Below are 17,923 nucleotides of genomic sequence, written 5' to 3'. Positions count from 1 at the left end.
AAAAGTAGAAGAACTTTCTATTTTTCTTTTCGCTTACCTGCCTGTGACAATTCATGTTCCAGTGAAGTAATTTAACATGAACCAAAACATTATTAAACCAATGTAGTATTCAACCTAGAATTTGGCTCAACACCATACAGAGATTGAGACCAAGGGGAGGGATTCAGTTCCCACTATAAACGAAATTCCCCTTGCAGCCAGATCAGTGGCAATGCTGCCTTGGTGGAGTGATGGAAGGAAAGGCAGATAAGGTGGAGCAACAGAAGAATCAGGAATGGAAGGGAAGGCACATGAGGTAGAGGCATAGATGTGCCTTTAGAGCACAGGTGGAGGAACTGCATTCCAGTGGTGGGTGTGGCCAAAGGCAAGGGGGAGGGAACCAAATGCAAAAGGGGCATGGCCAAAATACCAGCATATTTCAGCTTCAAGCCTTTACTGCCAGTAACTGAGCCTTAGGGAGGCATTTCAGCCTTTTAGAATGGGGACAAACCTGCACAAAAGCCAGGAAACCACTGAACAATTGGTGGTTGGAGGAAATGGGGAAGGGGCGTGGCCATCTGAGGATCCCCAGGTGAGCTGGATTTGGCCCCTGGTCCTGAGGGTTCACCTTCCCTGCTTTAAAACAGGATTTTGGGGGCACACACAGGCGTGTGTGTGTGTGGCCTGCTGCTTGTTTAATCCCATAGACAGCCTTCACACAACCTTGAAGGTGGGCTTGTCTTTTGACCAAAATCTCTAGCACTCCTCTCCCTGTCTCCTCTATAACATGCAGTCCCTTCTGACCTTTAGAACTGTGGAATTTTTTCATAGCCCACTTTCTGATTAGCCCCTTCTTTCCTCAGTTCCTTATATTCTCTACCATTTCCTCTCAAGCCTCATTCTTTCTCCATCTACTCTTCCTTCAGGATCCTCTTTCTCAAGTCCATTTCCTAGTCTGCACACTTCCTTCAGTCTCCTTACCTCTGGGATCCATGTCCTTTTGCTTCCCAGGACCTCTTCCCAGTCGTCCTCAGCTTGCCCATGTATGAATCATAGAATCATAGAATAGTAGGGTTGGAAGGGCCATCGAGTCCAACCCCCTGCTCAATGCAGGAATCCAAGTCAGAGCATCCCTGACAAGTGGCTGTCCAGCCTTGTCTTGAACACCTCCAGTGTGGGAGAGCCCACTACCTCCCTAGGTAATGAGATTTCAGTCCCAGCGAAACTGACAACTTTCCCTCCCCTTGCAGCATCTGGACTGCGAATTTCATATATTCCTTTGCAATTGAACATTCCTGGCCATCACACCGGATAGAATGATCAACATCAAGAGACTTTGACATGGCAAGTGCAATAAAATATAGATTTATTATGACAGATTTTAGGGCCTCATGCAGTCCACCCAGCATCTTGGTTTCGATTTAAGGGGAAACTTTAGAAAGTGATTTTATATGCTGAGAAAGAGCGCGGTGTTTCCTCATGAAAATGATTGTTCTGGATCACCTTGTACTATACAGACATTGCTACAGGGCCAGTGAAGTATAATGCAGTAACACTGTAATTAGAAATGGGAACGCCCTATTCAAGCACTGCATTCTTTCCATGCAAAGAAGAACAGAGTCCCCTAATGGTTATTCTGTGGAATAGTAAATACAGACAATGCATTTGGGGGGCCCAGGTTTTGAATGGAAGGACTAGCAAGTGGGGATGTTTCCAAAAGCCGCCTCCTCCAAATCGCCAAAATGCCCCAAAATTTGGAGCTCTTAATGACCTTTTTCAGTTTCTGAAGTGCAGCTGATGGTTTAGGGATCCTCCACTTGCACCAGAGCATATGTGTGCATCAATAAGACACCACATAAAAGTGATCTCGAAGCAACCAGTGCATACAATGACACCTCCCCCTCTTCACTCATACAACCTCTCCCTCCTGCACATACACAGACATAACACAGACTCCCTCAAAGGCTCACCAAGCTACAGAGGTACACCCCACTGTTTCCTCCTACTATTCTCCATCCCTTCCTGTTAGTTCTCCCCCTTTCCCTCCCCCCGCCACCAGTTTCCCACCTCACTTGCTTATGAGCAGCACCAGGCTGCGGGGAACAATCTCTGGCCATGGCTGAATCAAAGAAGCTAGCTTCTTGGGGTTGTATCCAGTGTCAGTCCTACTGAGAGTAGGTCCATGGAAATGAATGAGACTTAAGTTAGGCTAACATTGGATACAACCCATTGGATACAACCCTTGGTGGTCTGAGGAGCTGACAGTAGTGAAACAGCAGGGAAGATGACTAGAGCAATGGTGGCAGGGGATCATGACAGTTTTAGCTCTTTATGGAGATGTCTGTGGCGCTGTCCGCTTCAATGGCCAAAAAGGGTTGCTCTTCAATTCCTGCTCAGTATGATCTTTCGCCACCACCAACATACAGTCCAGCACTTTGTTCTGGATGGTCTTAGACCTCTGAACACCCTGGCACTCTGCAAAGTGAAGTTCCATGGCCAATTAGTTCTTTTTTTAAAAAAAACTAATTGAATGTTTGTGCAAGTTATTTTCTCTATTATACTTAGTCTAGGAAAGAGATAGGGGGAAAGCATAGGAAATATATGGGAAAAAACATTGAACATGGGGAAAATTGTAACAGAGGCATTTGAAAGTGTTTCCACTCAGAAATTATAGCTGATTAACATATCCAAATCTGTCAGAATTGAAGGACAGGAGTACTCTCAAATTTGCATTTCACAAAGGCAGCAATGTGCTCATCTTCAGGTAAGAGTAATGAACAGAGCACAGCTGATACTGCATGGGGCTTACTGTTTTTGAGTACTTTAAGGAAAACTGCAGATCTTTCAATCCCAAGAAATCATGAGATGGTGTCCAGAACTTTTCTGTGAAGAAATGCAAAAGCGTAGATGTATCCTCACTGAGTTGCTGTGAAACGCTATCAATGTTGGTTAACATGTCATTGTATTTATATACTGTTGAATTTTTCATATAAGTGTTCATATTTTTTTAATCACCCTAGGGAAAAGAAGACAGCAGTCAAACCCCTATGTAGCTCACAACCTGAGGTAACAGCTCTTCAGGCAGGCAACTACTGGCTAACTGTCACCTACATCCAACCCAAGATAGATCTGAGGGCTTCATTGTTAGCCTGAGATAAATAATAACGGCTCTGTTCTCAGAAGTCTGCATCATCTGTAAAGGAATATTAAAAGTGCAAGGAAGAAGCCTCAACACAAAGAGAAAAGGAGGCAAAGGGGATCAATTCTGCAACCAAAGAACTTGTTGGGGACTTATTTGCAATTGCTGGGTAGAAAGTGCACCTTACATGCCAGAGGTTGTTTACCAACATAAAAGATGTAACTTCCAAGAAAAAAGGCTGTAATGTGAATAGTACCTTCAAAATTTAATAGTCAATCAGACTGTTTATTTTGTGGCACTCATGATTTCTCATCAAAACACAAGCCAAAAACATGTAAAAGTAAGGACAAGTCAGTTTGTTGACACCATTACAACTACCTGTAAGAGATATTGTGAACAATGGAGGAACAATAGAGTATTACTTGTCCAATCTTCACACTGCATCAAAGCTGTAGCGCAAATTTCCACAACAGGAAAAAAAGCTCTCTCAACCGTATGCAAGTAATGAACATCTGGTCAAAAAGTTGAATGTGGGACACCCAAGTAATGAACAGCAGCATGTAGAACTTCTGAGGACATGTAGTTACTTAGAAGCAAATTATGAAGAACAGCTGAGTGTTGTAGAACTCATGTTACTGATGGATTCTTTCCTTGAAGATGGCGATCCGTCATAGAAGACACAACAGACACAAGCATGTAGAACACTATGAGGACAGTATTGTCACATCTGGTGAAAGTGGTAAAGTTGATGTGGTGACATTGCAAGAAACATATCTGCAAGAGTACTATGCAAAGTCCAAATAGCGTGGTATCAACCTACAGAAGATACTTGCAACTGCAACTGGAGCAAAACTTATCAGAAGTGACATCAAGTCTCAGTGGGCAAGTTTTAAAGATGTGTATCTGAGTCTAAGGGCACAATCCTGTTGGGATAGGTGACCACCTCCAAACTCAGAGGCAACTGCCTATCCAATGCAGGGTGGGCAGAGCATGGAGGGGATCATCTCCTCCGTGCTCAAGACCACCCTGCATTCGCGGCTATAGAACTGATTTCAGCTTTCTAGCCATGGGACTTTGGAGCTGGGAGAGGAGGCCGGATGACGCATAGGAAGCATCGTACTGGCACTCCCTGCCCCCGGGAATGCCCTTTTGCCCTGCTCCACACTGCTCTTCCGAGTGTGGAGCCTGGGCACGATCCGCAATATTCAAGTTCACCAAGATTCTCCAAACATCAGCTCAGTGCTCATCTCTCCTTGATTTGTGCTCGTGTTTGCACTTGCTGTTCCGTTTGCGCGAATGGGAAAATAGTGCAAAACAAACCTGATTGAACTTTCAAATTACACAATAAATGTCCAAAGTTGCACAAATGTCCCCCCACCAACTAAAGCATGAAATTGAGCATTTTAAAAAATTGCACACTTTCAAACTTTTCCCCATCAAAATTAGTTCCTTTTTTGAATGTGAGCAATGTTTGAGAATTTGTGAACATACAGTCAGGGCCAGAAATATTGGAACAAGGATAACTGTTTTGGCAGTTGGTCTCCGCACACCACTACATTGAAGTTGAAAGGAAACACACCCATATGGGAGCGAAGTCAGGACTTTCAGCTGTAATTCAAGGGGTTCGACAAAAGTGGGGCATTAACCATTCAGGAAGGACAGCCAGTGGCATACACACACACTCATAAGTAATGGAACGAATGGCTGACAAGCAGCTACATGGCCAGGTGTGGCCTGTTTCCTGGGCACCCCATGACCAATCAAGCAGAGAAAAGGCCTGGAGGTGGTTCTGAGTGTAACATGTGCATTTGGTAGCTGTTCACTGGAACTCCCAACATGAGGTCCAAAGAGGTGTCCATGCGAGTGAAGGAGGCCATCATTAGGCTGAGGAAACAAAATAAACCCATCAGAGAGAGAGAAAAAAACCTTGGGAGTGGCCAGTACAACAGTTTGGAACATCCTGAAAGTCCTGAGTTCACTCCCATCTGGGTGCGTTTCTTTTCAACTTCAATGTGGTGGTGTACAGAGGCCGACTGCCAAAACAGTTATCCTTGTTCCGATATTTCTGGCCCTGACTGTATTTGGAGAACATGCTCCTGCTCTCATTTGTGTTTGGGGTTGCAAGCAGGGCATGTTTTGTGAGCAGAAACACAATTCTCATTCATCCCTATAAATTAGCACATGGCTGCCATTTGAGGGTGTTCCCATCCGATTTTGTCAGATTTTGGTTATGTTAATCAGCTATCATTTCTGAGTGGAAAACACTTTCAAACACTCGTGTCACAATTTTGCCCATGACAAACTGTGTTTTTCCTAGATTAATTGTGTGCATTTTTGTGCACGCTTCTCCTAGTGTACGGATTTTGTGGACTTTTCCCTGAATGTGTACATGCTTGGAGTGGAGAACTGTATTGAAAAATTTGGAGAAGTGCTAATTTTGGTGCACAACTTTGTTCCAGTCCACTTGTTGGCTCTGGAGGTGCAAATTTGGTGAATACACATAGAAATACACATAAAATACACATAAAAATTTTCTGGAAACTTCAGCTGGTCCAAAGTAGGGCATTAAGATTGTTAACAGGGACTGGCCAGCGAGCTCATATCATGCCAGTACTTTCCCAGCTGCACTGGCTGCCAGTCCATTTCCAGGCCCGATTCAGAGTGCTGGTATTAACATTCAAAGCCCTAAACGGCTTGGGGCCAGGTTATCTGAGGGATTGCCTCCTCCCATATGTGCCTGCCCAGACCTTAAGATCATCCTCAGCAGCCCTCCTCTGTGAGCCCCTCCCAAAGGAAGTGAGGCGGGTGGCTACTAGGAGGGGGGCCTTTTCTGCTGTGGCACCCCGGTTGTGGAATGAGCTCCCTAGTAAGGTTCGCCTGGCACCTACATTGTATTCCTTCCAGCGCCAGGTGAAGACCTTTTTATTTTCCCAGGCATTTTAGCATTTTAGCTTTCTAGATCTTTAGCTTTGCTCTTTTAAATCTGCATTTTAAATCTCTGTATCACTGCTAGGTTTTATTCTGGTTGTATTGTTATATTGTAGTTTTAATGTTTTTATATTTGATCCTGTTTTACTGTGTGCTTTTTGGTTTTAATTTTTGTGAACTGCCCAGAGAGCTTTGGCTACTGAGTTGTATAGAAATGAAATGAAATAAAAAATAAAAATGTGGACAATTAATTTCCTGCCCATCCTTGGTCCTCATCCATTTCCCACCCCTCCCTTCCACAGTTTTTCATGTGGTTTGTCTAAGCTCCTGGAGGAATGCTGGAGGGAACAGGACAGTCGGGACAAAGTTTCTTGGTATGTAGGAGTATGGGTAGGAGAGGCAGAGGCTACAGGGCTTAGGAGTCATGAAGCAGGATGAGGTGTCTTCATCAGGCTGTGGAGTGGGAGGAGCAGCAAATTGTGTTGCCCCCACTGCCCCCTCCAGCAGGAACTCTGGAGAACGCCATCAGCTGCTCACCCACCATGGCATTTGCTGCAGCAAGAGAGTGACCAGTGGTCCTCTCAGGATCAACTGCCCCCACTTCTCCCTGCCTCATCACATGGCTGGAAGAAGCGGCCAAGTCTTGTGAGTGTCATGCGAACTCCATGAGAGCTGCAACTCCTTCTTCCTACTGTTTGGTTTTCTATAGAGCCGAAGCAACAGAGGTGGTGGTAACAACAATCACAAAGGTAAGGAGGTGCAGCATGAGGGATATCATGCAGCAGCATTTCAGGCAGTGAGAGATCTCGTACGGGGCCGGGGGGGTAAGGGACCTGTTTGGAGAAGGTGCATAACAAAGCAGAGTGGGGGTTCCTTCCCCATTTCCTTATGTAGGGGAGGGGAAGTTTTCACAGGAGATCTGAATGCTTGATAATGAAGTTAGGAAGAACAATTTTGAGGGTCCCTGGACCAGGGGAAGTTCCCACTTGCGGTCCATGGAGTTTCCCCTGTCAAGACTGCCATATGAGCACCTCTTGTTCCTCCTAAAGATAAATGTGGGTACACTTGTCCTCACCTGTGACTCAACTGACTTCATAGTGGATGGGTGATGTGCTTGAATAAGCAACACAAGCAGAATGGCAAAAATAATGTGTTGTTGAGAATCATTGTCAAAGGAGCTGCCTCAGCAGCTCTTACCTCATGTGGCAATTCCATTCCCATCAAGTTCAGAACAAAAAAAAAAACGCTGGTTGATTCATAAGAAGTTAAAAGTGATGCCCTGGGGAATCTCTGGCATTGTAAAATACAGAGGTAGAAAACTCTGCTCAGTTTTGCGAGCATGCAAGTTGCCAAGGCATTACATTAGGTATATTCAGTGATGAACAGGATGGAAAAGATGGCTTTATGCCAGGCATACCAAAGTGATTAATTCAGCCCAATGACCTATGGTCTCCAGCAGCCAAACCCAGTTGTTGAACAAGATAAAAACGGGAACCCGCAAGCTTCCAGGAGAATCTTCTCACCTTTGCAATCTAGGATTCTTGTCTCCACTCTCTCTGTGTCTTTATTTTTTTCCTTGAGCTCAGGAGCAATGGCTCAAAAATCAGTCAGAGTTACTAAGAATTTTAGTGCATCGTCAGCCGTTATCCCCGGTAGCCGAACTAGCTTTAGCACTGTTTCGGTCGCCCGGGGAAGCGGTGCAGGCTTTGGACATGTTGGTGGTGGCTTTGGCAGCAGAAGCCTCCATGGTTTTGGAGGAAGTAAAAGAATATCCATGGGTAGCTATCGTACTGCCAGATCTGGATATGGTTATGGGTTAGGTCATGGTGGAGTTGGGTACAGGATTGTTGGTGGCAGCGGCTACAGCCATGGTGGCTATGGAGCCGGCGGCATCCATGAGGTTACAGTGAACCAAAACCTCCTGGCACCTCTCAACCTTGAGATTGACCCCACCATCCAGAGGGTGAGGAAGGAAGAGAAGGAGCAGATTAAGACCCTCAACAACAAATTTGCTTCCTTCATTGACAAGGTAAGATTTACTCCTGATGCCATCCTGAAATCTTTCCGTAATTTTGGTTAGGGCGCGGTTTGCATTTTTAAGCAAACTAACCTAATTCTCACTTCCTGGACTAGTATGCATATCAGAGGACAGTTATCCTTTGGGTTTTGCCCGAATAGCACGATACAGTTCCTGGCTCAAAAAACATACTAAAAAGTGTGCTTTAAGTTAAAATGCATACAGAAAAGGCATATCTTAGGAAAAATGCAAACAAAAATGCATCTTTTAGGATAAAATGGGTATAAAATGTGTGTTTTGTGAAAAATGTGTTCAAAACAATATGAAATTTTGTGTGTTTTTGAAAGGATCACAGATGGATGCAGAAACAGGATAGACTGGACTTCTGAATGAATACGTGAGGAACTGGCATGGAGGGGAATAGCCTGATCCATCCAGTCCTGATTTTGATACAAGTCCATTGTTTAACCTGTACTAACAAGATAGACAAGCTATTTTTTCCCTCCCTCTCACCTTACTGTACCCTGCCAACATTTTACAGCTGCAAATAATGTCACACTGGTTTGTACTTGGACCATCCCTATTCTCATGCTACGGATAACTATCCGAGCACTCCCCCGACCCCCCATTGCATAGATTGCCGAAGGTGCTTCCCTGCCTGCTGTATGTTGGTTTCATTTACTCTGAACTAGCCTGCCCTATACTTGGCTTTTGAAGAAGGATGCAGTAGCAGTGCTGTAGTGGTAAATTCTGGAGTGCAGCAGCTCATCTCACATACAAACACACCAAAGAGCATCAGTACATAGTTTGGTTCATTAGGATCAGCATGACTGCAGCCCTAAGCATAGCTACCTGGGAGGAAGCTCCATTGAACTCAGTGGTGTTTACTTCCAACTGAATAGGTTAAACTTGTAAAACACACTGAGCTTTACCAAAAGATCTTTAGCCAGCTGAAATGCACCTTTTTATCTTTACATTAGCAAGGCAAACAATCATAGAATCATAGGATAGTAGGGTTGGAAGGGGCCTATAAGACCATCGAGTCCAATCGTACAAAGAAGTGTGAGCATTTCAATTGCTGGTGCGAACTAGGAACTCCATCAAAGGGAATTAAAGAAGTACCCAGCCTCTAATTATTTCTCTCATTCTCTGACCTGCCCTATGCTAATCTGTCACCAAAAAATAGTAAAACCTGAAAGCCTCCTTATCACCTCATTCACTTGGCAGAGCAAGAAGGGTCCATCAGTTATTCTGGTGCTCTGGGAGATGACTCCACTGCTCCTGCTTTGAAAAGTCTCAGGGCTCAATGCCTCTGATCTCAGAAGCTAAGCAGGGTCAGCCCTAGTTAGTACTTGGATGGGAGACTGCCTGGGAATCAGGGTTCCTGCACTGAGCAGGGGGTTGGACTCGACGGTCTTGTAGGCCCCTTTCAATTGTATGATTCTATTATCCCACTCCCCTTCCTTCCCCCTCCACTACACTGTGTATTAGTTAACTGTTCATAACAGGGTTTTTTAAAAAACAGGTTATGATCAGTTTACTAACACACACTATTTTAAAAAACACAAAAGAATCTTAAAGGAAGAATCTTAAAGGTTTGGTTCTCCTTACAACTCAAACATAGATCCGGTTCAGGTGTAAGAATGTGCTTGCATGCTCCCTCCTCAATGCTTCCCTTCCTTCCACTCATTGAGTGCCTGGCTTTGGTGCTGATATCCTGCCTTGTTGAACCATAGTTTCCTGCGATGTCTGGATCAGGAAACTGTGGTTTAAGTGCTGCTTGCACACTAGGAAATGAAACCAACATCAGCAACATTTTCTGTCTGGAGAGATGGTTATGTGGCGGTGGGGCAGAGGGATGAAAGGGAAGCAGTTCACAGGCATTTTGTGTCCATGCATTTGCATGTCCATGCATTATAATCAAGACGTTTCTCTTCCCTCTGGCAAGAGGTCTAACTCCTAGAGACCTGGGAGGGAGAGCTGAAACCTGAAGAACAATGAGTGCATATTTGTGTACACTAGTGACATTTTTAAAAGGCATCACCAGGCAAAATAGGACCTTACAGAAGGAAAGAAAAAAAAAAACAGAAACTGTTCCTGGTAAATAGGGACAGTTGGACCATATACCTTATATGGCTGAAAGTGGCAAGGAAGCAGATTTTGTATAAATATTAGGAGAAGCTTCCTAAATGCAAGAGCTGTTTGACAGTGGAGCAGACTCTGTCAGGAGGTGATGGGTTCTCCTTTACTGGAGATCTTTAAGCAGAGGCTGGACAACTGTCCCTCAGGGATGCTGTTGCTGCATCCTGCACTGCAGGTCCTGCATTAAGCCGGGGGTTAGACTAGATAACCTCCAAGGCACCTTCCAACCCTATGGTTCTGTTATCTTGTTTAGCAATTAAAGAGGAAACCCTGTATGGACTTACCTGGAAAAACAATCCCATTGAACTTGATGGGCCTTACTAGTGTATAGGCATATGTATGGAGGCAAGGTGAGTATAGTCTGGTATCTAAAGAGCTACTTTAGATTAGCACTGTGTCGATTTTCTCAATCATTTTTTTTTTTTTTTTTACAATTGGGAGGGGTGAAAAGAAATTGCACCCCCAAATTGTGGGAAAATGTGAGGATTTCAGAGAAATTTCTCAGTGTGCAAGGCTTCAGTGCTGACTTTACAGTAAGGACGTGGCTGGGGAGTGTGTGCATGTGCACACTTTTTAAAAACCATTTTACCCCGTTCTGTCCTTGCAGCCTCTCCAGCTGCTAGAACTTTCTGGAAAGCCTCCCCAGACGACTTAGCCAGGACTTCCTCCCTTGGGGCTTTCCAGTGCTGCTGCCTGCTGAAGGCCTGAAAGCTGAGCAAGGAGTTGTTGCTGATGTTAGCAACAACAAACCCAAACCCAAAATGCCTGGCTCAGCTTTCAGGCCCTCAGTAGGCAGCAGCGCTGGAAAGCCCCGAGGCACTGAGCCCTGGTGAAGTCATCCAGGGGAATTTTCAGGAAGCAAAAGCAGCTGGAGAGGATGCAAGGACAGAACTGGATAAAAAAAACTGTAAAATAAAGAGCATACACAGACCCCTGAGCCAGCTCCTTACCATAAGGTAAGCACTGAAGTGCTGAAGAAATTCTCCAACATCTCTGCAAAAGAGGCAAAAAAACTACTGTCCCTTTTCCAGGAGACCGAAAGGTTGTGAAAGGGCAGGTGGGGTTTCTGCACAGTACTACTTTAGATACACCCAAGGGCACAGTGGCATTCTTGTTGTTTCTCCTTTCGAAACCCCTCAGCTTCAAGAGATGTTTGCTGTGGGGTAGTGAGAAGGAAAGCTGCTCTTTAAAAAGCACAAGTCCAAAGCTCTGTCATCATGCAGTTCTTTGCTTCCAGACCAGATGGATAAAACCTTAGACATTTAATGTAGAATGGGGTGGAATTGAAAAGTTCTGAGCAAAAGAGGACATATAAGCATGCATATCGGCTGTGGAGGATGTGTCGGAGAGTCAGGTGGCCGGCCATACAGGATATTGTAAACCCCACCTCTTGAGACTACAGGTGCTAGCTGAATGGATTAAGTCTCTCTATTTCCTTGAGGGCTAGACACTTGCATTTTAAAATGAAAGTCATGACTTATCCCATGTCAATATCCATACAAAATTCCCCATGCATTTTTTTAAAAAGAAGACAAGCAATATTTAGATAGACATGACTAAAAATAACACTTCCCAGTTTCATTACCACATCTTCCCATTTGGCCACCAACTGCAGGAGCTTTCCACTTTCTTAGTCATCTGATTCTAACCACTGCATAACATACTATTATTAATAGTTAAGAGGAGGTCCAAACTGACCACTTTCTATGTATTTTCCCTGTAAAGTCCTTGCTCATGATTCCTTGCAATTTATTTAAAGCATGGGGGGAAGGGAGTTGGGCTGTTAGCTTTGGTGGTGGTAGAGCTTAGCGATAATGTGTTTTGTTTTAACGGTAAATTACGTCATGGGCAACTTATTTTTCTCTTGGTGGGATTCATTCAGGTCCGTTTCTTGGAGCAACAGAACAAAGTGCTTGAGACCAAATGGAGCCTCCTGCAGGAGCAAAAAGTTGCCCGCCTCAACATCGAACCACTGTTTGAGGCATACATCAATAATCTAAGGAGGCAGGTGGATACTCTTTTAGGGGATAAGCCACGGCTAGATGCAGACCTGGAGAACATGCAACAGGCAGTGGAGGATTTCAGGATCAGGTAGGCAATGTAAAAGAAATAATGAAGACACATTCTCAAAAATATTCCTGTCTTTTCCCATCATTAGCTGTTCTCCATGTACTTTCACAGCTGGCACAACAGACTTTTTTGTTCTTTTTTCTTGGCCTCAAATGCACACACAAGCCCACCAGCCATTTTTTATTAGTAGTAGTATTAGTATTACTACTATTATCATCATCATCATCATCATCATTATTACCACCACCACCATAAATATTTCAGGTCAATATTTAAGGGCAAAAGACCTCCCAATGCAGCTTACACAATAAAAACCCATAGAACAATAAACATTAATAGACATTAGCTGTAATAAGAAACATCCAAGCCAGCAAATAGTAAAATCCAACAGATAAAAAAGGACAATAACACGATCAAGAAAAGGCCAAAGAAAACTGATGGGGCTACAGAGCTTTGCCAAAAGCCTGTAATGATGGGGCCTGCTGGACCACAAAAGGCAGCCCACCCAAGACGTGTGAAGCCAGTGCTGTCTCTAGGTTTTTGAGGGCAAGGCACCCTCAATGGGGCCCCTCCCTCAGTGAGTCGACCTTCTCACCGTCATTGTCACCAGCTGCTGTTTCTCCTTATCTTCTATCTCATCATGGCCACCACTTGTGTGTTTGACCGCCAGAGAGCAAAGGAGGCAGTGGCATCTGGTGCTGCTGCTGCTGCTCCTTCTCACCTCTGCCATTCTTTGGGCCAGAGCGTGATGCAAGCGACCAAGCAGGTTGCAATGATTAAGAGGAGGACCAAGTCCAGGTGGCTCTTACTGGGGTGTGGGCCCTTGACAGGTGCCCGGCCATGCGTACCCTTGATGCTGGCCCTGCTTGAGGCCACTAAAAAAAAGACCTTCCCCTTCGTGCGCGCCAGCCTAACTGCAGCCAAGTGAGAAGGGCCTCCACTGCTGGTCTGAAAGCACGGGCAGGCTTCAGGCAACGTGGTCCCAAATCATTTAAGGTTTCACAGGTTAAAACCGACACTTCAAACTGGGCTTGGGAATGCACTGGTAACCAGTGCAGCTGGTGCACTATAGGCATTATGTGATCTGTCGACCTTGCCCCCACCAGCACTAAGGCAGCCATGTTCTGCAGCAGCTGAAGTTTCTGAATCGTCTTGAAATGTGCTGCTTGGTTTTAATTTTTGTGAACTGCCCAGAGAGCTTCGGCTATTGGGCGGTATAGAAATGAAATTAAATAAATAAATAAATAAATAAATAAGTAAATAAATATTGAAAGCCAGCTTCACATAGACTGCATTACGGTTTCCCGGCATCAACATCACTAGTATATGGATAAGTGAGGCCACGATCCATCCTCTCCAGATAGGCAGGCATGCCGGCTGTGGCCCCAGGCTGGTAAAAAGCACTCCTGGCCACCGCACCCACCTGAGCTTCCCCGGTTAGCACCAAGTCCAGAGCCCTGTTCAGGCATTGCCTTAGTGTGCAAAGTCAACATGTGAGAAGACAGAGCACTCCAGCCCAGCCCCCCTCTGCCGTCGCATCCATCACTGACGGAGGGCGATGATCTGAAGACGAGAGCCTCCTGTATCCATGGAGGCTCTCCACACAATTAAGAACCCTGGGAAATCAGGGTTCTTGATCACGTGGAGAGCCTCCATGGATACAGGAGGCTCTCCTCTTCAGGCTGTTGTCCTCCACGAGTACAGGGTGATGAAGCCTGCGATGAGGGGACAGAGGCACTGGGTCACCCCATCTCCTTACAGCTTGACTCTACATGGTAAGAGAATGCCTGGGCAGGGCTCAGGACTGTCCCCAGACTGTGCACTTGGTCCTTCAGGGGGAGTGCCATCCCATCTAAGACCAGTTGTAAACCTCCATCTAGAGTAGTCAGTTTCTCTACCCACAGTTTCTCTTGCATGGATTAACTCTCAGTTTATTCACCTCATCCACCACTGAACTGCCTCCAAACTACTAGTCCAAGGGTTAGCCCCGTTGGGACAAGCAGATTGAAATGAGAGGTAGAGCCAAGTATCATCTACACACTGAAGGCACTTCAGCCCAAACCTCCAGATTACTTCCCCCAGCTGTTTCATGTAGATGTTAAACAGCGTGAGAGGGACAATGGAACATTTTGTCTTATTGAACTTATTTTGCTCCTCCTCAGAATTTCTCAGATGTTTTGCCTCAACAGGAGGCTTAAGATTCATTGCAATTTTTTGCTTTAAGCAAAACTGAGTAGCAACTCAAGTTTTTTGTTCAAGTTGGAAAATACTGTTCGTGAGGCATTTAATGCAAGAAACAGCCATAAGAGCATACAAAGAGCCTTTCTGGATCTGGCCAAAGGCATATCTAGTCCAGCATCCTGACTCTCTCAGTGGCCAACCAGATGCCTCTGGGAAGCCCACAAACTGAACGTGAGGGCAATAGCCTTCTCTTGCTGTTGTTCCCCACATGGGCTGGTATTCAGAGGCACGCTGCCTCTCGTCCTGGAAGTAACAGACAGCCATCATGATTAGTAGCCATTTATAGTCTTATCCTCGATTAATTTGTCCCTTTTTAAAGCCATCTCAGTTGGTGGCCAGCGTTACATCTTGTGGTAATGAGCTCCACAGTTTAAGAATGCACTGTGTGAATAAGTATTTCCAGGTAGCTATTGCTGTTTATTTTGTGAAGCAACATTCAGAACAAACTTGGTGGGTCCTACTCAGCAGGGGAATTTCAAGAGAAGTTAAAATAATTCTAATAAAGTCTCTGACATTTCTCAGCTGACATTTGCACATCTCTAAATTACCATCAGATTTTGGCAATAGTCAAAGAGACAAATGTCAGAGAGAGAGAGAGAGAGAGAGAAGGGCAGGCAACATAATTGTAGACCATTCTAGAGAAGATAAAATCATTTTAAACAAGTGAAGTGGTCGCCTAGTAAGAATGGGTGGCTGCTGCTGCGGGCCAATTGAGGGAGGAGACAAGTCCTCAGTCCCTACCAGAAACCATTAAGAGGCAGCCATGGAGACAGGAGGCACCCCGATTAGTATGGTGCAAGTGCGTGTTTAATGCTAGCCACCCTCTCTGACATTGGCAAACTGCACCTTTCCCAGGGGTAGCTAGTCAGTCCACACCCAAAACATGTGCATGGTGCTGACTGAAGTGCCTGTCTTCTCCCCTCGTCCCCTTTGGAGAGTTTCTGGCAAGGACAGACATTCCCCTCCCCTTCAATTGCTCTACAATGGCGGCCAGTGGCTCCTATTAGCAAACTACTTCAACAACCACTGCTGCTTCAAATAGGACATGCAGTCTCCCAGCTGCATATCAAAATCCCACCCAGAGGAAAATCCCAAGCTGACTTTTCTGCCATGTGACCATGGCTCCTCTGAAGTCACTAAGATGACATTCATCCTCATCTGAGGAATCTGTGGGTGAGGCATTAATGAGCTAAACAGCAGGTTCCAGCAGCACAAGAAGAATGTCACAAGAGCTAATAAACCTGTTTTGTTTTTTTGTTTTTTTAATTTAAAAATATCCACCTTTCATGAAGTTTTGGAGGTTGTCAGGTGGCCTTATTCCATGTTTGGCTTCAGGAAACTGCATCTCCATAAAGAATTGGTCATACGAGGCCTGCACAATAAAAGATCAGTTTCTGCACCATCTTCGTATCTGTCATCATTTGAAAAGCCAAAGGAGGGAGATTTGCCTTGGCCTCTACTCAAAGTAAAGGCAATAAAGCTAGCTGGGCATGTTAATATTTGCCTTCATTCAGAAACATTTAACATAAATAGACATGCAAAGCTAAAACATCCAGATACTTTCTGGCTCATGTTGTTCTGTTTTAAGGCTGAGCATATGTGGTTTTACTGTTAAGGTCAGAATATACTTCACTCATAGGTGACCATTACAACAAGGTTTATCTTCTTTATATGAACTGCCTGCAAAGAAGCTCTTGCATGGAGCTCCAGTTTGCTTGAGCAGCCTAGCTCTTGCAACTTTACCTTGTGTATTTGAACTGCCATGTTGAATAGCATCTTGATGCAGGACTTAGATCCTCATACCCACTCCTGTTCCAGATGGCCTACTCTTTTGACATTTCAGAGGCATTGCAGAACAGGACGTGCAGTCCAGAAGTGGGTTTAGTAGCTTCACCTCTTGCTCCTGGAATCCAATCTGGATTCCGTTGTGAGAATTCTTTCACAATGTTCATTATTTTAGCTTAAAATGGCACCCAGGACAGCTTGGAATAACACAAGTACCAACAACTGGCATCGATAGTTGTATTGCTTGCTTTTAATAAGATCTAATATATTTCTGGTAAAGTTCTTCTTGTTGCTTCCCTGAAATTATCTCTTCTTTTTTCTTTTCTTCAAATGGCATCAACCGATTCAGAACTATATCCAAACCATGGTAGGATGTATAAATATAAATATTTATGCCTCTTCCTATGGTTTGAATATAGTTTTGGAATCGCAGGAATTGGTAATATAGTATTACAGTATCTGTGCACTAATTGGTCATACAATATAATAACTCCTTGTGGTATGAAATGCTGAATGCTACTAATGCCCCCTCTTCTCCAAGCCTCAACATTTCCTGCTTTCCTTGCTTCTTCTCGACCCTGGGGGAGCTGGGGTGGCGATGGCCAACAGGAAGCTCTGGTGTGGCTGGTCCATGAAGTCACGAAGAGTCGGAAGAGACTGAGTGAATAGACAACAAAAATGTCTTTCTTTCCTGCCAAATACCCAATATCTATTCAGATAAGGCACGTCAATATTGCTGTTCCAGTATCCATGGTGGAGCATTTTCATAGGTTTGAAACCTTTGAAGTAAGGCCAACTGCACTGAAGCATGATAGTAATATATAATATTAAGAAATGTGAACCCACCATTTGCTAACGATGGTTGCATAATTTTTGCTTTAATTCTGGGGACTTTATTATTGCCAAATAAATATACTGAGTTGTAACTGACATTTGTTCAATACCTTTTGTGGCATCTTGATGAGCAATGATCAAAATAAAATATTATTCTCAGTAGTATTTTCATTTTGACTGCAGTCACTTGCCCTAACCATGAAATGGGAAGTTTTGTCCATTTAAGACCATATTTAGCATTTTTCTTATATTCCAGGATAGTTGCCTTCCTGGGATAAATCCTCTCTGATTTTCTTTGATATACTCTCCAATAATAGCAGCTACTCCATCTGCTAATATTAGCCATCAAGATCTTATAATCAGTGTTCAAGAGAGAAATGCGTCTATAAGATTTGGGCTTTTCTAAGTTTTCCTCTGTTTTATTAATCATTATCATACTGTATATCCTTCTTTCCACAAATTAGGTAGTCTATTTGCTGCTGCCACCTCATTGAATACTCTTAAAAGCCGAGGTATCATTAAATATTTAAAGACCTGATAAAATTCTTCTATTAGCCCTTCTGGATTAGGGGATCTATCATTTTAAATCTGTTTTATAGCCTTATCAACCTCCTGGTGTGTGATTGGAGTCTCTAAACTGTCCTTAATGGGCTTCAGTAATTCTGTGAATATGAATTTCTCTCATGTAAGTTGTTATGACTATATCTTGGGATTTCTTTGAAGTATAAAGCTAACAAAAAATTCAAAACCCTTTAAAAATACCCTCTCGATCATATAATTTAGTGCCA

At 44.1% G+C, this 17,923-nt stretch overlaps 1 protein-coding gene across 1 annotated transcript in view; it reads left to right on the top strand.

Annotated features, from left to right (window-relative positions):
* The window catches only part of LOC146353624 (keratin, type II cytoskeletal cochleal-like), a 49,204-nt gene that overhangs the window by 13,319 nt on the left and 17,962 nt on the right, over window positions 1-17,923 (top strand). The window contains exons 4-6 of the mRNA XM_084836903.1: window positions 1,230-1,323; window positions 3,000-8,075; window positions 12,088-12,296. Of these exons, the coding sequence (XP_084693029.1) occupies window positions 7,485-8,075; window positions 12,088-12,296 (800 nt within the window). The 5' untranslated portion in view covers window positions 1,230-1,323; window positions 3,000-7,484. The remainder of the gene's footprint in view (window positions 1-1,229; window positions 1,324-2,999; window positions 8,076-12,087; window positions 12,297-17,923) is intronic.

The sequence above is a fragment of the Heloderma suspectum genome, chromosome 2 (assembly GCF_057233095.1).
Source record: "Heloderma suspectum isolate Gila_16-S chromosome 2, 16-S_ref, whole genome shotgun sequence".
In the NCBI taxonomy this organism is placed as follows: Eukaryota; Metazoa; Chordata; class Lepidosauria; order Squamata; family Helodermatidae; genus Heloderma; species Heloderma suspectum.
Note: the sequence above shows the minus strand (reverse complement) of the source record. Positions and strands in the feature narration are given on the sequence as shown.